This window comes from Eretmochelys imbricata, chromosome 15 (genome assembly GCF_965152235.1).
Source record: "Eretmochelys imbricata isolate rEreImb1 chromosome 15, rEreImb1.hap1, whole genome shotgun sequence".
Lineage (NCBI taxonomy): Eukaryota > Metazoa > Chordata > Testudines > Cheloniidae > Eretmochelys > Eretmochelys imbricata.
This window is the reverse complement of record NC_135586.1, coordinates 28,859,329-28,884,142: the sequence shown is the minus strand read 5'-3', so window position 1 is coordinate 28,884,142 and position 24,814 is coordinate 28,859,329. Positions and strand designations below refer to the sequence as shown.

Here is a 24,814-nt window from a genome sequence, read left to right as displayed (position 1 = left end):
TGAGTGAATGATTTCCAATAGATAATTCCTATGACAAATGTTGCCTTCTTTTCGGTTTGCACCATTGTTAAATTGATTCTCTATTCAGATTTATCGGTGAATTTCTGCAGAGAATAATTTTTGCTCTGCAGGTTATTTGTTAAGAGTTTACTGCAAATATTCAGAATGGGTAAAATTCACCCCTGGGCAGAAGCCACTTATTGTCCACTTCAGCCCTCAAACAAGGGCTTAAGTAATGCCGAGGCACTGTGTGCTGCCCGCTCTGCAGAGGGATATAGTGCATCTGGTTTGCAGTGTGTTGACTATTCTATGAATTCTGGTTTTGTCCTCTGATGGGATGAGTCAGGTAACTAAGCAACACAGTGCTAGTCCCAAAATTCCACAAACGGGACAGTCCAGTAGGAAATGTTGCTCTTCATGAGTATTCATGCTGGTAAAGATGAAGTGCTTGAGCTTTCATGGAAAGTGAACTTGAAAGGTTTGCAGTTCTATAGATTCACAGATTTCCAGGCCAGAAGGGATCACTGCGATCACCTAGTCTGACTTCCTGCATAACACAGGCAAAGGGTTTCGCCCTCTATTTCCTGCCTCAGACGCACATCTTGTCATTGATCCATTGCGTACCCTTTAGAAAGCCATCCGTTCTTGATGTAAAGACATCGAGTGATGATGGGGACTCCACCACATCCCTTGGCAAGTTGTTCCACCAGTTAATTACCCTCACTGTTACAAATATGTGTCTTATTTAGAGCACATGGTGGTATATTTTGACTTAAATCCAAATCGAAATTAGTTTTTGCGTTGGAGAGAGTATTTGTGGACAGATTTTTCCCACCTTCTCCTCAGCTTTGTGTGTTGATTGTTCTAACACCTCAGATAAGCTTCTCTGAGGCTTCCTCTCTCCACATTCTCTGGGCAGTATAATTATTGCTAAGACAATCAGTGAATCATGCTGAGCGCTCTACCTGACTGGCACAAACTTACACAGAGAAATTTCTGGAACAGTTAGCTATCCCAGATCAGTATGTTAAAGAAAAAGGTTTCAAGTGTGGATACAGTGAGGGGAGGCATGGAAATATGCACATGCTCACTGGACCCGAAAACCTGCTCACGTGTACATAGTGAAACCTGCAAATGACCCCATTGGTGCAGATCGGGGAATGGCCTGCCTGGCTACCTGTTGACAGTTGCCCTTCCCTGAGCTACACAAACTGAGCAGGGCTATGCAGGAATTTTGTCCCCTAAACATCAACAGTGGAGGGAGAAATGGACAACTGCCTTTGTCCTGTATCCTTCTGAAGGAGTCATCCCGTATTGCTTGGTGTGATTCTGATCTCACTTGCGTGGACATAAATCCAAGAGAACCCCAGTGACTTCAGTGGAGTAGCTCTGGATAATTGAAAATAAAATCCAGCCTGCTATCTCTGACAGTCATTTGAAGGAGAGCAGCAGATGGGGCTGCCCGGATGGGTATCCAAAAACCTACCACTCGCGGTTCCAGATAGCACTGTTGTCAGCACCCTCAGCACAGAGACCAGGGCATGGAGACACATACTCCAAAGAAAGACTCAGCACCCCGTCATGCCTGAATTCCCTCAGCCTTCACATCAGTCCTAGAGAGGGGCCTAAACTGCTAAAATGTAACCCCAGAGGTGAGCACAAGATGGGCTGTTATTTTAGAAGATCTGCTGCAGTTCAAACAGCCATGAATGCTGGGACGCTCTATGGCCTCTGTCACGCAGGTCAGGCTAGATGATCAATGTCGTCTCTTCTGAACCTATGAACTGCCCCAGACTGAGGGCTAGATAGTGACTTGGTTCATGTCCCCGCGGTGGGGGGAGGGGTATGGCAGAGCACAAGCCCCCCTTACACACCTGCATGGGCTACCCAGACCTTGCTTCCAAGACACACAAGCCCCGGCTACTCCCCAGTGGCACAAATGGGTGAGGAGTAGATGGAGACAAGGCTCCACCCCCTCCACCTCCCGGGCACAGATGAGCTGGTGTGAAATGGTGTTATGATTTGTTACTGGCCTAAGTCAACAGCAAATCGCTACTGCCCCAGAGCCAATGGGGAAACAATTCCTCCTGGGACAGCGCCCCTGACGCACCACCCTGTGCTCAGAGCTGTGTCGAGAAAGGCAGAATCTCTCCCCAAGTTTGGCTTGCAGTCGGAGCTGGGGTTCTGCTCTGGGCATGTCTCTGGTATTGGTGGCTTTGCAACGAGGCGAGAGAGAAAGAGCATTTCAGTGCATGTGGCAATAATGAAATCCAGGCACATACCAACAACGCAAAAAGAGATCCCCTTAAATAAACTCTGAATTAAGGGTAGCAGATGTTCAATCAAGCTAAATATTTTAACTCTTTCCAATGAAGTCAATTTCACAACAGCAATTTGTAAATTGCTATAATTAACAAGCATCTACAATATGTGTCTGTGCATGGATGGAAAAGGTGCTTTCTCTGGAGCAGCTGGGTGTGCAGAATTAAAAGACTGCAACTGATTTGTCTAGCAGGGAGGATTCTCTCCTGCTGGGGCTCCCACATGGAATGTCCAGTCACTCAGAGGGAAAGATCATCAAATCGTAAGAGGATAATTAGCCACATGTCATGGCCAGGTATTTTATGGCATCATCCTGATAACAGTGATTTCTATGAGGAGGCCAGGCCCCTTTCTGAGAGCAGCTCTGGCTTCAGAGGGGAAAACCCTGGAGGATTTCTCCTTCATTCTACCAAGCAGAGATTCAGGGCCATGTCGGAGTGTATTTGGGAAAGCAAGGCCTCCCAATGGGCTCTTACAAGCATTTCAGTCCCACGGGTTAGTAGAGTGTTGAAGTTAGGCTGGGCTTGTGTACAAGCACTGGATGGTACCTGGATGAAGGTGCTTTTGCCTTAATGAGCTACTTGTTTTGGTTTAACACCACAGGGAAAGGCAGCCCTGGCAGGGGCATTCTCCAACTAACGGGTTTCCTGTTTCAGCTCAGCACATAGGAAGGCTGAATTGAATAGTCCAATGGGAGTGATGGTGTCACCCTCTGCTAACACCACTGTTTAAGGGATAATGTTCCAAATGGAGGAGTAAATGGCTTTGATGGGTGTTTGAGAACCAGCTGCAAAAGCTGCGTGTTCCAAGCCTGCTGCAGCCTCTGAGGGTTATCTCTATTGTACCATGAGTTAAAAGAAGATAGGGACAATCAATCCCAGCATCCTCTCCGTCTGCCTCTACCAGCCATAACAACCAAACTCTGTGCACCAAAGCTGGGCAAAACATCTTTTCCTTGTATGTTTGCCCAGATTAAAGGCTGAATTTCCTTTCTCCATATCTAGTCCCCTCATGAGTTTGCTCTCTTGGTGAAATGCCCCTTTGTGCAAAGTATGAGCACAAGGCCTCTGATCTAGTGGTAAAAGCCATGGAATGGAAATCAGAACTCTGGGAGAGAGAGAGAGAGAGCTGTGAGAATAGTGGATTTTTCAGTTTGCTGGTAATTCGGAAAAATTAGGAAAAAAATTGAACCGAACATAAATGGTTTTGAAATTTTCAGTGAATCAAAAAGTTAAAAAAAAAAGAGAGAGAGAGAGAGAGAGAAATCATTGTGGGTCAAATGAAATCCAGAAGTGAAATGTTTCATTACTGCGTCATTCAAGCGTTATTTTAAAATGTGCCTGAATGCATGAAAAGAAATTTGATGGAAATTTCAGAACAAGAAGTCATTTCAATCCAAAAAAGTCAAAGCATTTCATTTTGAAAATGTTGAAACAAAATCTTAAGACTTTTTGGTTTTCTTTTCCTCAGCCCAAACCAGTCTGAAACCGGCGCAAATACAGAAAGCGTTTTGGTGTCCCCAAATCTGCATTTTTAACTGAAAAAAAGTTTTGTCTAAAAAATTCCACTTTACTCCTGGATTCTAGTCCCAGGTCGGTCACAGGCTGACCACCTGCTGTGGGCTGGTCACCTCAGTGGTCTGTATAGCAATCTGTAAAAGGGGGGCAATTATGCCGCTGTACTAAGTAAGGGCAAATACTATTATTATACATGAGGCTGCTGGCTATGAGAAGGATGCATTCATTAGGTCCCTTGCAGCCCTGTAATAGCCTCTGCCCTCATGTACTGTATGTAGGTGTTACAACTGTCCACCGTACTGTAGCACAGCTCTGAAAAACACAAGCCAAAGGAGCGCTGGGTATGGTAGCCTCAGTCTTTCTTCCTACTAGTAGAGGGCAGTGGCATGCATAACTCAGCCAGCCTAGACTGCACACAAGGTCCGGTGCACGTCTGAAGGACGTTTCGGAACAAAAAGTCATTTCAATCCAAACAATCAACACATTTCATTTTGAAAATGCTGACACAAAACACTGAGACGTGTTCTGAATGGGTGGGTGTTTTCCCTCCAACCCAAACCAGCAAGTGACACCGGTGCAAAAAGTATCACGGTAGCTTGCATACCTTTGCCTTTCCAATGCGCGTGAGACGCGAATCCAATGTGACCGCCATACTTCCGATTGAATTCAGCCATCAGGGCTTTGTATGGGTTCCGGATGAGCAGTATGGCTGAATCAAAGGCCTCGATTTCTTTCTGGCCACTTTCGTGGGTTTTGATGCAGATTGTCCTTCCACTTCGCCAGTGATCCCTTTCACCTTTGAACCCTTTCCAGAAAAATAAACAGACACAAGAGAATAAGTAAATGCAAAAATAATAATTAAAAAAAAAAAAAAGACCAAAGAAAAGAAAACAGGAAGCAGGAAGAAATCAGATTGCAAGATATATTTGGATGAAGGCAACTGGCAATTTAAAATATATTTGCATCCTCTTTCCAGAAGGAAATAATGTATTTGCTTGGATTCTGAGCAATTCATGTTTTACTTAGCACAGTGCCTGGTTACCCATCTGGTGGGTCAGCATGCAACCTCAGCTTCAGTCCTAGTGACAACTGTCAGAGAATGGGGCCTAATGGTTACAGAAGGGGATGGGGAGTCAGGAATCCTGGGTTGGCTAAATCACTTTGGGCCAGATTGAGCTCTTGTAGCAATGTAGATCAAGAGTAACTCCAGTGGATTCTCTGGAGCTGGGCAAATTGGGTGACCTCTCTCTCCATGCCTGAGCCTCTCCCATCTGTGAAATGGGATGATGATGCCTGTACTTTACTAGAAGACAGAAGGCTCTGTGAGATTTAGTTTATCAATGCTTGCAAAAATCCACGGTACCGTGGTGTGTTGGAAGGCAGAGGCTGTCCCCAGCTCCACCACACTGCGTCGATCTCAGCCTGTGAGTGCCGAGGTCCCACAGCTTGCTGACGTGAAAGCACGGGGTGGCAGTGGCCGTGTTCTCGGGGCATTCCCAGGGACTTCGAGGGAACATGCTGCTCATGTCTGGATTAGCCGAGGCCAGTTGTTGGAGGCATGCTAGGCAAAGGGCCAGCTGAGGTGGTGAACTGTCCCCCTAATTCGCCTCGCCTGGGACTAAACCACGCACACCACAACTGCAGCGACTCTCAGCGAGATCTGGAGCCTCCTCATTGGTCAATGCCATGTCTAAAGAAGGGGCACCAAAAGCCCCATCATTCCCAGTGCTCCCTGGAAAACAGCACTTTGGGAGCCTCCCCCACTCCAGTCAACAAGGATGGGATGTGTCTGGATTTCATGTCCCCAACAGGGCTCCAAGACTGGATTCCTGGGTTCTTTTCTTGGCTCAATCACTGACTCACATGGCTACTCAGGCAAATAACTTCCTCTCAGATTCCTCATGTATAAAAGGAGGATAGCGATACTTAGCCAGGTTTTTGAATCCTGTGCACCAGTACGCAACAGGTGGTTCAGTGCCAAGGATTCTCCGGTGCCTCTGACTTTGTGCTGGTGCAGTGAATTTCACCACTTGTCAGCAGAGCTGTCTGCAAACAGACCGATTTCCCAAATCTCAGCTTTCCTTGAGGCCTCAGTGGCAAACATGTTGGCATTCATGAGCCTTCATGGGCTATTTACAGCATTAACCAACATACCTGAGCCCTGGTCTGAATCTGAGGGTCAAGAGCACTTCTTTTAAAGTATAACCTTCCTGGCTCTGGTAGTTTGCACTCAACTCAGTGGTGGCGGCTCGTAAAGTGAGAAATGACACTTGACAGCCTGTTATGGGTGCGCTCAGAGTGCCCATTAATGCCACCGGCCTTTGCTGTTGTCTGTAAATTGGTTTCACTCGTCCGACTTTTAAAGCGGTTTGTTTATATATAGCAACAATCCAGCTCAGCCACGTCCCCTGTGCACAGCCAATGAGGCACCACTTGTGTTCAGCCGGGGCAGTGCGGGATTTGTAATAATCCCCCCCATATCTCTGACTGAAGATCTCAACCCTGGACGCTGAGGAGAGGAAAGGCAGGCTCACAGGCCGACGGGTTGAACTCATGTTTGGCCAAGCCTAGAGGTGGCCATCGTGACCCGACCCCTGGGGAGTCCAGCGCTGATTTCCATCCCTATGCAGCAGGCCAACAGGAGGCTTCTGCACCGCTTCCTTTAGCCCAGTTTGGGGGTGTTAAGTGGTGTAAAAGCATTGCGCTGGTTCTCTGCACCAGCCTCAGTTTTACCCACGGCCCATACGATGTCTGGCTGGGGCTTTCACCCAACATCCCTGATCCAAGATGACTCAGCAGAGCTCCTACAAGGAATAATTTGTCTTAAATAAACTTGAAGGGAGCGGATGTCTCTGGGCATTGGGAATAGGCTCCCCGCCTCCAGGTTGTGAGCCTGGTCCTGGCTGAGTGATTTAAAGTCATTATACTGCCTTTGGGAGGAGAGTCAGCGGAGTCAGTCCACTTCCTGCTGGCCAGGTGTCCACAGCAGAATTGGTGCTAATTACAGCCTGGGTAGGGCAGGCCGGGCGCCAGGAGTGCTTGGGGGTTCCTGTGGAGTAGAGGCAACGGCCCAATGTGTGGTTGCCGAAATCACTTTGCTTTGCATCCTGTGCCATCTCCTAGGGCTAAGATAACAATAGCAAAAACTACCTGCAAACTCATTCTGGGAAGACACAGATTTCCCTCTCCCAGCTGCTCTGAATTCTACTTATTTTGCTGCTGAGCACACAGGGCTGTAGCCTCACTTTCTTAGTTCACCAGCTGCAAATCCAACCGAGCAGCCAACCAGCTTGCACTCAACCTGCCGAACAGCCTCGCCTCCATGACCCGCAGGCCTAGCTGTATGAAAAATACACACACCATGTCTAAATAAACAGAAAAAAAACATGTCAACAGATGAGTCAAGCCAGGGGGAGCCAGAGGGTGTAAGTAGATGTATTACATCAATTATGGATGTGTAATTTGCTTTCCTCTGTTATGCTGTACAACATAGCTACATGGTCGCTAATCTATGAGTTGCTTGGATACATTCTAGCCCAGTCAGATGAGTAGAAAGCCCAGAATAAACATGAAATACTGTTTGATTTTTAGCCAGCAGAACAAAATGGTTTGGATCATTAGTGTGTAGATTTTGGTGTGCGTGTGTTTTGTTTTTTTTTTTAAACTCAGCGGGACAAAGACGTTTAAATAAATTGCTCTAGTGAACGAACATACTCAAGAACCATTGTGCAAAGGAGAACGAGGGGATGGGCATTGGTTGATATAAGTGAACGTGTCTGGAAACTCTATCATGCTGTATCAGCTACAACTATTGCAAAGACATGTCAGATGGGTTCCATAGAATTAAACTGAGCTCAGCATTTTGATACTGAAATTGTAGAGAATCTTGGAATGTATTTGAAATAGACTTCTCATGGACTTGATCTGAGCAAGGACTGGTAAGGTAAAGCCTACCAGGGAAACATGGTCTCTTCTAATCCTAGGAGTGACCAGTTCTGGGCATAAGCCTAGACCCCCTGGAGTCACAGGTTCAATTCCCCACATGGTCAGCTTAGTCGGTCATCCTTCAGAAGCACATAAACTGAGTGCCATGCAGTTTACTAGGTGTGAGTCTTTCAGATATCTCCATGGACATGAAAGAATCCTGAAGGTTTGACCAACATTTCCAATGGTGAGCCATTTGCGCACATACTCAAGGAATAATTTATTCATTGACTATTTTACTCAACAACAAAAAAGTTCTTAAAATTATTCACCCAGTTCCAGTGGCACACACAACGAAATCAAATTTCATGTATGTATTCAAATGACTATCTATGATAACCATTTGCACTGCAAGGCCAGCTCTGGTATGGACAGCATGAGGAGGAGAGATTTTGTCTGAGATTTTGTTAAAAAAAGAAAAGAAAAGAAAATGGGATCTATAAATAAAGGTATTGAAAATAAATATAAAATCTGATCATCATTATTCCTCTTATCACAAGACTGAATGCTATTGAAAGACCATTTCTTGAGCACTAATCTAGATTGCAAACTCTCTGGGTCTTTCTAGTCGGTGTTTGTGGAGCAAAATGGTGTCTTCAGAGTAGCACATTCTGTGGAACAAACTGGCCTCCTCAGCACAGCGTGACCTAGTACATACGGTGCATATGAGATTACGCTGCCTGCAGGGTGCCATTTTAAAATGGCATCCTCCATGCTGTCTGGGAGGCAATACATCTGAAAATGGGATCACGCAGGGGGAAAGTTTGGGAACTGCATGCAATGGGGCCCTGAACCCTGCCTACAGCACTACTGTAATACAAAGAATAAATAATAATAATTTATGTATTTTCTTCTGGAGCTTCATGAGAACATAAAAATTACCAGACTAGATCAGGGCAGTGGTCCATTAAGTCTGGTATCCTGCTAGCCACACTGGCCAGCAATGCCTGCTTTAGAGGCAGGTGCAAGAAATCCTGCAGAAGGAACTGACCAAATAACCTTTTCACAGAGAAGTTTCTTCCTGACCCCCCTGAGAGGTTGTCTTATGCCCTGGAGCATGAGGGTTTATAACTCTTCCACAAGTCTTCTTTTATAACAAATAACCATATTATTCCACTGTGGATACTATTATTAGCCATATAAATGGCGACGCCTTCAATGAATCCTACTAATGTCTTTGTCTCAATTATATCTTATGGCAAAAAGTTCCATAGCTAATTGCATAAGTGCATGAAAGCTGTTCTTCCTTGTGTTGCCCTCACTCGTCCCAGAAGCTATTCCTCTGTCCGTTTCAGACCTTCCCTGCACTGAGCGCACCTGTAGCTCTTTATAGTTTTAGCCAAGTCATACTGTCATTTTTTACCTCATCGGGGCAGTGTTGCTATTGTCCCTCCAGGGGCTTTAGAGGCAGAATGGGGGAAGAGCTCTTTCCCAGTAAAAATATTAATTTCTCCATCTCACACAGGAACAAAAGATGGATATCCGCAAAATCATTACGCCCAAGGAGAAACATGCTTTGCGAGTCAACCAGCAGCAGTGAGCAGACCGGCAGGCTAACGTTTTTCTGTTAAGCCATCCTGCATGCCCTAAGCAATAACATTTGCGCTGAAGCAGTCTAATTTGTAACCGAGAGATTGGCCTCTCCCAACATAGGGTGAGGGGATTTACTGCATTTCAAAAGCAGATATATTCTTATTTGGAGGAGGGAGCACTTTTGTGGAATGGCCTGTTTTGTGGTAGGAATAGGGGGAGCTGAGCCTGACAAAAAGCAAAGTGATCTGACTCCATGCTCACATTTCAGTCTGAACCAAAACATTTTTTTGCAATGGGGAAGGGGAGTGGATAACTTGTTCTCAGACTTGCCCTTTTCACGCTTTCCCAAGTTACCAGCAAGACGAGAAACAGAAAGAGAACTACTGGGGCTCGTTAAATTATCCAGTGTGAATGATATTCAAAAGGAACTGACCCCCTCTCTCTGTTTGCAAATCACCCATGAGCCCGTTGATGGATTTCAAATGCAAACTTTATTCTCTGTTTTACAAAGGGGAACTGAAGTCCAGAGAATTTAATTTAATAATTTAATTTAGCGTTATTCCCTGTTTTACAAAGGTCCAGAGAATTTAAAGTCAAGATTCAGCAGAGAAATTTAGCACGTGTTTAATTTGAAGAATGTGCTTATGTTCCTCTCTGTTTTGCAGAGCACATAAAGGATCCTGGGGGATTCTCCATCACTGGTAATTTTTAAATCAAGATGGGCTGTTTCCTAAAAGATCTGCTCTAGGGATTATTGTGGGGCAGGTTTCCAGACTGTGTCATCCAGGAGGTCAGACTACGTGATCACAGTGGTCCCTTCTGGCCTTGGAATCTTTGCAGCTATGTATAAAGCACGTGTTTAGCTTCAAGCACATGCTTAAATGCCACTAAAAAGGACAAGTGCGCGGCACATTTTTAGAATCAGGTCCCGTAAAACTGCCTCAAGTTGGGCCACCAGAAGTGTGGTGCTCAAAACCACATGTCCCTTCAGAAATTCCTGCTCATGGTGGCTCCAGATGGAATGGGCTACTGTCTCTTTCAAGAGGCGTTAGCGGGCCAGGAGAGACGACTCAGCTTGATGCTGTTCAGTGGAGGTGGGCTGCGGTCTTGCTAGCCACAGGGAGGTTCCATTGGGTGACCCCCAGATTGTCTCTGTTTTGGCCCTTCTCACTAGGGGTCTGTGATGTTTTTGGTTAGCAGTTTGTGCACTCTGGAGGAAGACTGTCAAATCCATGAAAGCCAACCCTTTCTAGTCCTCTACCTGACTGTTAACGCAGGACATCGGTGTTTTACCGTCATAGCCAGCCAGCACGCAGCCTTGCTTTGCTGTATCATTAAATTAACTCTCAGCAGTTTTCCTCTCTGCCCGGGAGATTATTTAAGACTGATTGATGTACCGATGCTGTCTTTGTTATTGTTGCGTTTGGTTGCTGAATTCTTCTTGTGCTCTCTCAGAGGATGGAGATTGTCAACTGTGCTAACTTAGTCTCCCACAGAAGTTATTTTTAAAAAAATCCCTAATGAAATGTGAGTTTAAAGGCAGATTTGATGGTCTTGGGGTGACCCACATGAATCCACAGTTTAGTACTGACATACTACAAAATGGGTATCATAAACAGGGGACAAGGCAGGATAAAGGCAGGGTAAATACCCAGTTAAGGGGGCGGAGGGAGTCTGTTATAAGACCCCCAAATCGTTTTTATAATGCAAAACAAAGTGGGAGTTTGCCCCCTGGCATTTGGTCCAGCCACGCTGCGGTCAGCTGAGCCTGGAGTTGGTCAAAAATGAGTGGATATTTTATTTTATTTTATTTTTTTTTTGGTGCAAAAATGTGGAATTTGAAAATTTTTGACAAATTCCAAGCCACTCCAGCCAAGACCTTTTATGGGAAGTTTCAGTCCCCAGCATGGACCACAAGTGACAGCTGCAACACAAACATGACATAGAATTTTTCCACGCCAAAGTGAAGGGCCCAGTCATGGCATGGCCTCGAACCCCAAGCAACAGGCAGTGTGATTGGCTTAGAATCTGTCTCCCAGGTTCCCACTACTCCCAGGTCCACACCGGGTATGCATCCCCTGGGAGGCTGGCATAGCAACTGTAGCTGGTGCAATGGGATGGAGGGAGCCAAGGCTCCGCACACTCTCCACCCACTTCCCACCTCCTCCTCCCCCTTGGTCCCACAGAGACTGTTCTTCCTGCTTCCCGCAATCCAAGTAGCTGGTGCCAGGGAATTACCCCCTTATTTACTTGGGAGGTCACGCAAGGCAGCCCACAATCTGGCCCTCAGGAAGGTGCGTGTGGATATGCAGGGGGTGAATTCAGATTGTCCTCATTTGAGCTAAATGGCACCATGCCCCACCCAGGGCTCCGTGGAAATGGCACAGTCCAGCCCTCGAGCCTTTTCCGAGGAGGTGATGCTAGGTGGACCATGCAAATAGAACTGTATAGCAGGAACAGAAAGGAGTGACGCGTGTCATAGAATCATAGAATATCAGGGTTGGAAGGGACCTCAGGAGGTCATCTAGTCCAACCCCCCTGCTCAAAGCAGGACCAATCCCCAATTTTTGCCCCAGATCCCAAATGGCCCCCTCAAGGATTGAACTCACAACCCTGGGTTTAGCAGGCCAATGCTCAAACCACTTGAGCTATCCCTCCCCCCCTCCTACACCGTGGAGATCACACCACGAGCCTGGGGCAAGACTTGGCCCAAAGCCTGAAGTCTTTCCTCAGGCAAAATTCCTACTGGAGCCAAAGAAAGTGTTGCCTGAATAAGGACTGCTGGGTTTGGGGCCATTTGAAATGCACTAAGCGAATCCCTAGTAACAAATCTACCAAGACATTGTGATGGCTTGAAAGACTCAAAACTCTGTTTCAGAGCAGTGAGGACAAGAAGGGGAAACAGAATCAGCTGTACGTGCTGGCATTTGAGCAGGTGGCTACACTTCTCAAGGGCTTTCCATTAACTGTGGTTTTCAGGTCCCTGTTACTTTATGCTTTACAGCTATTGCTCCTTCATTGACAACACAAGTCAGCGGCTGCTTTGAAATGAGGTACCTTTAGACCAGTGGCTCTTCACCTTTCCAGACTACTGTACCCCTTTCAGGAGTCTGATTTGTCTTGCGTCCCCCCAAGTTCCAACTCACTCAAAAACTACGTGCTTACAAAATCAGACATAAAAAGACAAAAGTGTCACAGCACCCTATACTGAGAAATGGCTGACTTTCTCATTTTTACCACATAATTATAAAATAAACCAACTAATATAAATATTGTGCTTACATTTCAGTGTATAGTATATAAAGCTGTATAAAGTCATTGTCTGGTATGAAATTTTAGATTGTACTGACTTCGCTAGGGCTTTTTATGTAGCCTGTTTTAGAACTAGGCAAATCTCTAGATGTGTTGATGCAGACCTCTGCATACCCAGGGATCTATGTACCCCTGATTGAGAACCACTGCCTTAGACCATCCCTGACATGTGTCAGTTTCGGGAAGAAGGGGTAAATCAAGAGTAGTTACATTGAATTAAATGGAATTCTAGCCACCTATCTATCGATGAGTTTTCATTGCAGGGAGGAGAATTTGGCCTGTGCACCGTTCATAGGAGCTGACTCCGTGGGTGCTCTGGGCCTGGAGGCAAGGGGTGGAGTGGGGCGGGGTCTGGGGCAGAGCCAGGGGTCGAGCACCCCCCAGCACAATGGAAAGTCAGTGCCAGTGACACCCTTTATGTTCTTTTGCTCATTAATAAAGCACATTTCCTTCCCTACTCACAGTAGTGTATTTTTTAGTTTAAATCTCCTCTGCTGCCTTTCTTCTGAAATCCTTAAAGTTGTCCAGTTCCTGAGATCCCTGTTGATAGGCCATCGGAAGTCACAGAGATAGCAGAAGTGCTGGTGACGCCTGTGACCTTGCATTTTAAATGTTTCCAATGCGCATTAAACTGTTAAAGCTAAGAATGCAATAGACCAAGCTTAGTTTTCAGGTTTGAGCCTCTACGTCAGTTAAAGACAATTTAATTTCGTAGAGGACCTTGGATGATACTTTGAATGATAGAACCAAATTTTATTAAGGGGAAAATGACTAGTAACAGGCATGCACATTACCATTTATACTATATATATCCTGCTAAAACCAGTTATAACCAAACACGGCCCTGGTCCTTGCTCACTTGAATGTTCACATCTGATTGACTCCAACTTTTATTTTTAACTTTTGCTCACACTAACGAACTCAATTTCTCATACTCCTCTATTCTTAGGCCAAAGCCTAATCTCCACTTATTTCTTAACCGAGCACATTTTAAAGGCTACTCGCCCCTCTCACCTTTGTTGTAGAGCGATCCATCGAAGTAATAGCTCCCAGTGTAGAAACCTGTAGCTAGCTCGATGAGATGGCGCGCCCAAGTGTTGCCCGCCCCGGGAAAGCTTGCCAGAGCTATCAGTTGTTTGGACCGAGCTGGTAAAAACCTTCTATCCATACAACGATTGTCTAGAAAGAGAATAAATGGAAGATGTGTCAAGGTGCAATACATAAGATTCCACCACTGAGGTAAGGGGAAGAGAGGTTTTCAGATCTCAGGGGACATACTAACGGAGATGTGGAAATGGTCATTCAGTGATTGGTCATAATGGCCACCGTGGGGGAGTCTCTTTTCCTGCCCCAGGAGCTGAAGCAGCGTTCGGCTTGTTTTGTGGCTAAAGCACCAGGTACCATCCAAACTCCCCTCCACTGTGGCCGCCTCGAGGTTTATTACTATTTTCTGGATCTGTGGACAGTGTGTCAAGAAACACTCCTGCTATTTTGCTGCTACATCCTCAGCCTCGTGTTTGTGTATGATGCATCCCAAACTAAGCACTCTTCCATCAGTTCCTGTGGCCACTGGGGCCTTTCCAGTGATACAGCGACTCTCCTGCCAGTTTCAGGTTCCGCTTTGGCAGCAGGGCATATGAACCACATAGCTCTGGCAGTGAGGATAAGGGGGAAACAGAAGGAAAATCAGCTGTATATGCTGGTATTTAAAGACGTGACTACATTACTCAAGGGCCTTCCATTAACTGTGGTTTTCAGGTCCCTGTTACTTTATGTTTTACAGCTATTGCTCCTTCATTGACAACACAAGTCTGCAGCTGTGATGGCTGGCTGGATCCCAGCTGTGCTGCTTTGAAATGAGGAACCTTCAGACCATCCCTGACATGCTTCGCGGGGGGCTGGGATGTGGGGAGGGTGATGGGGATTGCAGGGATTGGAGAACCATCTCCGGGCCGATCCTGCAGGGAGCATCACTTGGACGGGTTTCACTGTACAAACATGAAAGGAAATGATCACTTCCCAAAGGATCCCCCACAGAGTTAAAAGCCGTCATCTAAAGTAAGAATGGCCAACAGGAAGACACGCAGATCCACCCTCAAAAGGCACAAGAATCTTTGTGGCCAAGCCAGACACACTTTGACACTCCCATTTGTTTGTCAAAGCTTTTTCTTCTGCTACCCGGCTCCGCCATCATATAGTGACCCCTTCTGAAGGCAGATGGACTACAGCAAAGGACACCATGTGTGCTAATAACAGTGCGTATGTCCTAGAGGCAGACCTGGGCTGCAGTTCAAACTTTGGCCCCAGAGGCCCTGGGATGTCTAGATCAGGGACTTGGGTTTGGCCTATTATAGCTATGGGGGATCTGAGGTGAATTTTTTGGGTACAGAGCTGGACATCCATTTCAAAGGTGGTTTTGCTTCAAGGGCATGTGTATGTGATGGTCTGAGTGTACTGGTGGATGTATATCTAATCTGTAGGTACTGTGGGTGTGTGCACACAGTGGATGCGTGTGCATGCTTGAGTGTATACCTGAATGGGTTTGTGTGTGCAGATGCCCTGTGCTAGCTTATCTCTGGAATAATCATTCTCATTATAGCTGTTCTCTACTGCCTGGTGACTTGGCCCTTAGACTGAAAATCACATCAGGTCCCTAGGCCGTTCCCTTCTAGGATATCATTTTGCAGCTTGGAAGACGGGCTGGCTTGGCTCCAGGAGTAAACATTGTTAGAGACGGGATCAATCCTCACAACCTTTCATCCTTAGCCTCAGAATGGGTCCCAGTTTAACTTTCCCCGGACATTGCCCCTCAGTATCCCCTTGCTTAGTGGGAGGCTGGGTTTTATTAGGGGGTTGTCCCTGGAGTACGCATTAACAGAATATTCCAAGGGACAGAGAGTCAACCCAAGGATTTCCCCGTGGTTTGGAAGCACACTGGTTCTCCTGTTTTATTCTAGTTGTGTCTTTCTTCATCCTCATTGCTAAAGATGCAAAAGAATGCATCACTGGCTGTACTATAGAGAAAATGTGTCAACTCCGTATGGCTTCCTGTAGTCTCCTGGAGCAGACAGAAGCAGTACACAATTAGATGGCTGCATTGGGGAAAGCCTCACTCACTGTAGAAACACTGAAAAGTGCCAGCCACTAAGATATTCTAACTGGGTACAGCTGCTCTAGTTCAAAATTCTGCTGCTTTCGAGGAGCAGCTGGCCAACTCAGATAGGTGACAGGATCACAAAATGCTCAGGAACTGAACATTATAGAAGTATGCGGGTGGATCTCCCATCCTGGTACTGACCAGACCTAGTGCTGCTTTGCTTGAGATCACTGTGCAAGGTGGAATGGGTTTAAGTTAGATCCTTTGTGTTCATTGTTTTCTGACGGTGACATCATTGACCTCGCACAGAATTTGGCAGTTCAACCTGCAGGCATTTTGGAGGTAACATGTTCTAAGAGTTCCTTCCCCTGGTTGCTTCTCTAAAAGATGGGTTATTGCTATTGTTCCTATCCCATGCCCTCCTCCGCTCACCAGTCTCCAAATAAAATAAAAGGAACAGCATTATCCTGGCCAAACATCTCCTCCAATGACTAGATCATGAAAGGCAGCACTGAGGAGCTGCAACATTTGTCTACAGGATGCTGCAGATGGACAGAGGAGTGGCTTTTAAGTGCCAATAATAGATTCTCTGCTCCCACCTATTAGGCTTTCAGCTGCTGAAGTGGGATCAACATTTTATCTTCCCAACACTGATCCCCTATGCTGAATGCAGCTTATCACCTTCCAGAGCTGGGGATGCCAGCCCAATACTGCATGTCCAGGACTGTTGTCAATCTTATGTAGAATAACCCAGATATATGTTTCAGAGTAGCAGCCGTGTTAGTCTGTATCTGCAAAAAGAAAAGGAGGACTTGTGGCACCTTAGAGACTAAATATGTTAGTCTCTAAGGTGCCACAAGTCCTCCTTTTCTAGATATATGTATAGTTCCTAAGCTGGGTATGTATAAATGCATCCTGCTCTTTTATGTTGATTAATGCAAAAGCATTTTTCAAATGACCACAGAGAAGAGGAGAACTGGAGGAATACTGTACAATAAATCCCTGTGCACACTTGTCTGACTTTTGAAGCCAATTCTCCTGGGCTGGCTGGTGACTCTTTCTCATTCCCATCCCATGAACCTGCCAGTGAACACGAATTGCAAGAATGTTTGTCCAAAGAGCGAAGGCTAAAGAGAATTTTACAGATTATTGGACAGTAGGATGGGGAGCACATGACTTACCTGCCTCCCAGGGAGCCCTGAAGTTTAATGGACAATTAATGTTTGCAGAGTGCACTGAGCTCCTTGGATAGCTCCATGCTAAATGTTATTAACAGGAGACTTTCTACCCTTTTTATTTTCTAGCAAAAGCTAAAACTGCTTGAGAAAGTCCCTACAGGAGTTTTTGTACAGAACACAAGTAACCACGTTATAGCAAAACAATGTGTTGCAGATGTCCTTTGAAGCCTTTGCTTACTTTGGGCCCTAATGAAATTGATAAAAAAAGACTCTCCTTGAATGCAGAGCAGAGGGCTCCTTTTTATTTACTTAACGTTTTTTGGAACAATCTTGACGGAGCTGGGTCGGGAAGGAATTTTCTTCCAGGGCAGATTGGAAGAGGCCCTGGGGGTTTTTCGCCTTCCTCTGTAGCATGGGGCAGGGGTCACTTGCTGGAGGATTCTCTGCTCCTTGAAGTCTTTAAACCATGATTTGAGGATTTCAATAGCTCAGACACAGGTGAGATGTTTTTCGCAGGAGTGGGTGGGTGAGATTCTGTGGCCTGCGTTGTGCAGGAGGTCGGACTAGATGATCAAAAGGGTCCCTTCTGACCTTAATGTCTATGAGTCTATGAGACCTTGAATGGGGGCTGGGAGAAGTCGCCTCTAATGAAAAGCCCTTGAGTTTTCTGTTTAGGATTCCTTCCTCTAATTTCCTGGACTGGCTTTTCCTTTTCTCCTTCCTTGACCCACAGTCTTTTAGCCTGTGTTGTAACTTGCATGGATCTACTCTCAGCCTTGCCTCTGTGAAATGCTAACAGAGTTCAGAAGACAAAGGCACATCTGTCACCCACTCACCAGAAGACAAGCATATTCTTGCAGTCTTCTGCTGAGCAATTTCATGTATGTATCTACTTTGCATTGCAAGCTGGCAAAGTCAAAATGGTCTATGGAGGTTTGAGGATATTTCTTTCTATGACAGTAATCCCCCAAGCACCTTTCTGTAACATTTCTCAAGCACTGGTGTCTTCAAACATGATACCTCTGGGCTTTCCGCCTTCATTTAGGCCGCGTTTTCACAGGGTAATAATGTTTTGTGCTCAAAGAGGGATTTCAAAGTACTTGACAAGCATGGATAGATTAATAAAACCTCATCACCCCCCTGTGAGGAATGTTAGTGGCATTTTATGGATGGGGAAACCGAGACACAAAGCGATTAAGTGGCATGTACAGCAAGTCAATGGCAGTGCCAGGAGCTGCACCCAGAAATGCTAATGCTCAACCTAGCTATGATCACCAGACACGGGCTTCCAACTAGGTGCAAGAACAAAGCAGCTAGTCCCACATATCTGAATGAAGCTGAACCCTAAATTCTTTTTGGTTAGCTAGTGAGAGAACTGAAAAGCATTGTCACACGCGGGGCCTACAGGCATTCAGAAGGGACTGATATGCAACGATCCCATGTGATGAAAGTCAGAACCACCCAAACAAGAAGAAAATGCTGCAGTGAATGGAAATGAACAGCCTAGTTGGGACACCGGGTGCTTCTTTGGGAAGGAGACTGGATTTGTCACATTTTGCTTTCAAACAGTCTTCACAGCCTCCTGCACTCTTCCCCCAGGGCAGCAATGGACAGCAGATGCATTGGGATGTCTGGAGGGCTCTGTGACAGAAGATCAGAGACCCATTATTAACCAGTGATTGGTTATTCTGGCCTGTAACTTATTGACAGTGACAAGGAAAAAAAAAAAAGAAAGAAAAGTCTGCTGAAGGCAGATGGCAAACTGTTATTTCCTGTGTCTGATCTAAGCAGTAATTAAAGTCGCATGTTCAAAGGAGGATTTATTTCCTGGGAAATTGAAATAAATGGTAATTTTTAATGAACACCGAATGGATATTTGGAAGCCCGGGTTCTTTTATCCAGGGTGACAGAACGCTCAGAGCTCCACGTATTCTATGGCCAGTTTGGACACGAGTGGAAAAGCTGAAATCTGCCGCAGAGATATACATATGACCATCTGATCAGTCAGTGTGTCCTTTCTCCCACCCCTTACTCCTATGCCCAGGTAAGAAAGAAAGGAAAAGCTACACAGGAAATACAGCTGGGGCAGAGGAACCAAATGTCAGTATAATGTTCAGGGCAGCTCCACTCTGTGGCCCAGATTAGGACCATTAAACAACGGAAGTAGAGTCTGCTCCCACAGAATTCCCCCAAGAGCCCAGCAGAGGCTAGCACCGGGCACTTGGTGTGTGTGTGTGCGGGGGTTAATCTAGTTCTATAGAGCCCACCTGCTGGGCTGAATGTAAATTCACCAAGTCCTGGGGTCTCAAGGTATGTCTACACTACGAAATGAGGTCGAATTTATAGAAGTCGGTTTTGTAGAACACGTTTTTATACAGTTGATTGTGTGTGTCCCCACACAAATGCTCTAAGTGCATAAAGTCAGCGGGGTGTGTCCACAGTACTGAGGCAACCGTCGACTTCCGGAGCGTTGCACTGTGGCTGGCTATCCCACAGTTCCCGCAGTCTCCACCGCCCATTTGAATTCTGGATAGAAATCCCAGCGCCTGATGGGGCTAAAACATTGTCGCGGGTGGTTCTGGGTACATATCGTCAGGCCCCCGTTCCCTCCCTCCCTCCGTGAAAGCAAGGGCAGACAATCGTTTTGCGCCTTTTTTCTTGAGTTACCTGTGCAGACGCCATACCACGGCAAGCATGGAGCCCACTTAGCTCACCGTCCCCGTATGTCTCCTGGGTGCTGGCAGACTTGTTACTGCATTGCTACACAGCAGCAAATTGCCTTTTGGCAGCAGACAGTGCAGTATGATTGGTAGCCGTCGTCAACGTAGTCCTGGGTGCTCTTTTAACCGGGCTCCTGGGCAAACACGGGAGTGACTCAGACAGGTCATTTCCCTTGTTTCGTCTTGTGGCGATTCAGTCCCGCACTGTCTTTTAATCTGCAGCTAGCAGAAGACGATGGCCAGTAGTCATACTGCACCATCTTCTGCCGAGCACGCAGGTGTTGACGATGGCTAGCGGTCGTACTGCACAGTCTGCTGCCAGCAAGATGTAGAAAGATAGATGAAGTGGCTCAAAACAAGAAATAGACCAGATTTGTTTTGTATTCATTTTCTCCTCCCTCCCTCCCTCTGTGAAATCAATGGCCTGCTAAACCCAGTTTTGAGTTCTATCCTTGAGGTTTTGAGTTCTATCCTTGAGGGGGCCATTCAGTTTCTCGCAAAGCCATCCCCTTTGTTGATTTTAATTCCCTGTAAGCCAACCCTGTAAGCCATGTCGTCAGTCGCCCCTCCCTCCGTCAGGGCAACGGCAGACAATCGTTGTGCGCCTTTTTTCTGTGCAGACGCCATACCACGACTAGCATGGAGCCTGCTCAGATCACTTTGGCAATTAGGAGCACATTAAACACCACGCGCGTTATCCAGCAGTATATGCAGCACCAGAACCTGGCAAAGTGATACCGGGCGAGTAGGCGACGTCAGCGCAGTGACGTGAGTGATGAGGACATGGACACAGACTTCTCTCAAAGCACGGGCCCTGGCAATGTGGGCATCATGGTGCTAATGGGGCAGGTTCATGTGGTGGAACGCCGATTCTGGGCTTGGGAAACAAGCACAGACTGGTGGGACCGCATAGTGTTGCAGGTCTGGGACAATTCCCAGTGGCTGCGAAACTTTCACATGCATAAGGGCACTTTCATGGAACTTTGTGACTTGCTTTCCCCTACCCTGAGGCGCAAGAATACCAAAATGAGAGCAGCCTGCACAGTTGAGAAGGGAGTGGCAATAGCCCTGTGGAAGCTTGCAACACCAGACAGCTACCGGTCAGTCGGGAATCAATTTGGAGTGGGCAAATCTTCTGTGGGGGCTGCTGTGATGCAAGTAGCCAACGCAATCAAAGATCTGCTGATATCAAGGGTAGTGACCCTAGGAAATGTGCAGGTCATAGTGGATGGCTTTGCTGCAATGGGATTCCCTAACTGTGGTGGGGCCATAGACGGAACCCATATCCCTATCTTGGCACCGGAGCACCAAGCCGGCGAGTACATAAACCGCAAGGGGTACTTTTCAATAGTGCTGCAAGCTCTGGTGGATCACAAGGGACGTTTCACCAACATCAACGTGGGATGGCCAGGAAAGGTACATGACGCTCGCATCTTCAGGAACTCTGGTCTATTTCAAAAGCTGCAGGAAGGGACTTTATTGCCAGACCAGAAAATAACCGTTGGGGATGTTGAAATGCCTATAGTTATCCTTGGGGACCCAGCCTACCCCTTAATGCCATGGCTCCTGAAGCCATACACAGGCAGCCTGGACAGTAGTCAGGAGCTGTTCAGCTACAGGCTGAGCAAGTGCAGAATGGTGGTAGAATGTGCATTTGGACGTTTAAAAGCACGCTGGTGCAGTTTACTGACTCGGTAGACCTCAGCGAAACCAATATTCTCACTGTTATTACTGCTTGCTTTGCACTCCACAATATCTGTGAGAGTAAGGGGGAGATGTTTATGGCTGGGTGGGAGGTTGAGGCAAATCGCCTGGCCGCTGGGATTATGCACAGCCAGAGACCAGGGCGGTTAGAAGAGCATAGGAGGGCGCGGTGCGCATCAGAGAAGCTTTGAAAACCAATTTCATGACTGGACAGGGTACGGTATGAAAGTTCTGTTTGTTTCTCCTTGATGAAACCCCCCACCCCTTGGTTCACTCTACTTCCCTGTAAGCTAACCACCCTCCCCACTCCCTTCGATCACCACTTGCAGAGGCAATAAAGTCATTGTTGCTTCACATTCATGCATTCTTTATTCATTCATCACACAAATAGGGGGATAACTACCAAGGTAGCCCAGGAGGGGTGGTGGAGGAGAGAAGCACCAGGAGGGGTGGTGGAGGAGGGAAGGACAAGGCCACACAGCACTTTAAAAGTTTAAAACTTTAAAACTTATTGAATGCCAGCCTTCTGTTGCTTGGGCAATCCTCTGGGGTGGAGTGGCCGGGTTGCCGGAGGTCTCCCCACTGCATTCTTGGGCGTCTGGGTGAGGAGGCCATGGAACTTGGGGAGGAGGGCGGTTGGTTACACAGGGGCTGTAGCGGCGGTCTGTGCTCCTGCTGCCTTTCCTGCAGCTCAGTCATACATTGGAACATATTGGTTTGATCCTCCAGCAACCTCAGTCTTGAATCCTGTATCCTCTCATCATGCTGCCGCCACCTTTCAGCTTCAGCCCTCTCTTCAGCCTGCCACTTACTCTCTTCAGCCCACCACCTCTCCTCCCAGTCATTTTGTGCTTTCCTGCATTCTGACATTTTCTGCCTCCATGCATTCGTCTGTGCTCTGTCAGTGTGGGAGGACAGCATGAGCTCAGAGAACATTTCATCACGAGTGCATTTTTTTCGCCTTCTAATCTTTGCTAGCCTCTGGGAAGGAGAAGATCCTGTGATCCTTGAAACACATGCAGCTGGTGGAGAAAAAAAAAGGGACAGTGGTTTTTAAAAAGCTACATTTTATAGAACAATGGCTACACTCTTTTACGGTAAACCTTCCTGTTAGCATTACATACATAGCACATGTGCTTTCGTTACAAGGTCGCATTTTGCCTCCCCCCAGTGCGTGGCTAGCCCCTCCCCCCTTCCCGTGGCTAACAGCAGGGAACATTTCTGTTCAGCCACAGGCAAACAGCCCAGCAGGGACGGGCACCTCTGAATGTCCCCTTAAGAAAAGCACCCTATTTCAACCAGGTGACCATGAATGATATCACTCTCCTGAGGATAACACAGAGAGATAAAGAACGGATGTCGTTTGAACGCCAGGAAACATACACTGCAATGCTTTGTTCTACAATGATTCCCGAGTACGTGCTACTGGCCTGGAGTGGTAAAGTGTCCTACCATGAAGGACGCAATAAGGCTGCCCTCCCCAGAAACCTTTTGCAAAGGCTTTGGGAGTATATCCAGGAGAGCCACGAATGCCAGGGCAAATTAATCATTAAACATGCTTGCTTTTAAACCATGTATAGTATTTTAAAAGGTACACTCACCAGAGGTCTCTTCTCCGCCTGGCGGGTCCGGGAGGCAACCTTGGGTGGATTTGGGGGGTACTGGCTCCAGGTCCAGGGTGAGAAACAGTTCCTGGCTGTCGAGAAAAATGGTTTCTCCGCTTGCTTGCTGTGAGCTATCTACAACCTCCTCCTCATCATCTTCCTCGTCCCCAAAACCTGCTTCCGTGTTGCCTCCATCTCCATTGAAGGAGTCAAACAACACAGCTGGGGTAGTGGTGGCTGAACCCCCTAAAAAGGCATGCAGCTCATCATAGAAGTGGCATGTTTGGGGCTTGGACCCGGAGTGGCCGTTGGCCTCTCTGGTTTTCTGGTAGGTTTGCCTCAGCTCCTTAAGTTTCAAGCGGCATTGCTTCGGGTCCAAGTTATGGCCTCTGTCCTTCATGCCCTGGGAGATTTTGACAAATGTTTTGGCATTTAGAAAACTGGAACGGAGTTCTGATAGCACGGATTCCTCTCCCCATACAGCAATCAGATCCCGTACCTCCGGTTCAGTCCATGCTGGAGCTCTTTTGCGATTCTGGGACTCCATCATGGTCATCTCTGCTGATGAGCTCTGCATGGTCACCTGCAGCTTGCCACACCGGCCAAACAGGAAATTGAAATTCAAAAGTTCATGGGCCTTTTCCTGTCTACCTGGCCAGTGCATCTGAGTTGAGAGTCCTGTCAAGAGCAGTCACAATGGAGCACTCTGGGATAGCTCCCAGAGGCCAATACCATCTAATTGCGTCCACAGTACCCCAAATTTGACTCAGCAAGGCCGATTTCAGCGCTAATCCCCTTGTCGGGGGTGGAGTAAGGAAATCGATTTTAAGAGCCCTTTACGTTGAAAAAAAGGGCTTCGTCGTGTGGACAGGTGCAGGGTTAAATCGATTTAACGCTGCTAAATTCGACCTCAACTCCTAGTGTAGACCAGGGCTCAGTAAAGGTGGCCACCATCAGGTGACTTTCCTGTCCTGGGAGGTCTGCAGACTGAGATAGCTGGAGAACCACTGTCCCAGGCAGCGCTCCAAGCTCTGCCTCTGATTTAATGGTGCTCATTGTCCTTTGCTGGGGTCACATCAAAGCCTTATAATCAAAACATTCCCCTTGCTGACTTTGAAAGGAAATGAACATGCTCAATATATGGCAGAGTATTCCCGCCAGGGCTTGTAACAAAGGCTGCTGTGAACATGCATCGCACTGCATGTCCCATCAGCCCAACCCCCAGTAGAGGGTGCACTGATAAATGGGAGGTGGGCAACGGGGGGCCACCAAGGATCAGCATTTGGCTAGGCAGCAGGGAGTCCAAAGCTACTGAGCAAAAGTCTTTGTGAGTCAGAGAGGTACTGGCCCTATTCTCAGCGGACGGGGGTCGAGCTGCCTCCGGGCAGCCACTTGGCTCTGCTCGAAAGCTGTTAAAGGGGAAGCATCGAGCGAGCAGCTGATGCACCAGCTCTCCAGCCCCTCTGCAGGGAAGAAGACACCACAGGCACGTAGCAATAACTATCCAGTATTAGCTGAACTCCAGGTGAGCAGCTGCGCTCAGGGGTTCCCGGCGTCATTGCTCTTGCTGCAAGAGGAGAGTTAGAAACCTCTCGCCCTGCCTCCCCAGCAGACACACGCTGTCGGAGCAAAGAGCCCGGCCCGACGCGCCGTACCTTGCACTTGCGTCTGGTACATGATGAAGTATTCAGCGGTCCCGCAGCTCTCGAACTCCTCGCCGCCGCACTTCTGGGCACACAGCTGCTCGTCCTCGCGCTCGTGGAGGGTGAAGAGCGTGGTGGGGAAGCCGCAGTGGCAGGAGGCCCCCCCCAGGGCTGCCAGCGGGTATTCCTGGGGGGGAGCA

General features: G+C 47.2%; 1 protein-coding gene and 1 long non-coding RNA gene across 2 annotated transcripts in view; both read right to left on the bottom strand.

Annotated features, from left to right (window-relative positions):
• WSCD2 (WSC domain containing 2) overlaps positions 1–24,814 on the bottom strand; it is a 74,906-nt gene that overhangs the window by 7,765 nt on the left and 42,327 nt on the right. The window contains exons 5-7 of the mRNA XM_077835005.1: positions 24,627–24,801; positions 13,683–13,847; positions 4,444–4,644 (exon numbers count right to left, since the gene is read on the bottom strand). Of these exons, the coding sequence (XP_077691131.1) occupies positions 4,444–4,644; positions 13,683–13,847; positions 24,627–24,801 (541 nt within the window). The remainder of the gene's footprint in view (positions 1–4,443; positions 4,645–13,682; positions 13,848–24,626; positions 24,802–24,814) is intronic.
• On the bottom strand, positions 21,718–23,228 carry LOC144275613 (uncharacterized). The gene is made up of 2 exons (XR_013348054.1): positions 22,969–23,228; positions 21,718–22,389 (listed from the first exon to the last, which is right to left on the bottom strand). It is a non-coding gene; the product is annotated as an uncharacterized LOC144275613 (long non-coding RNA).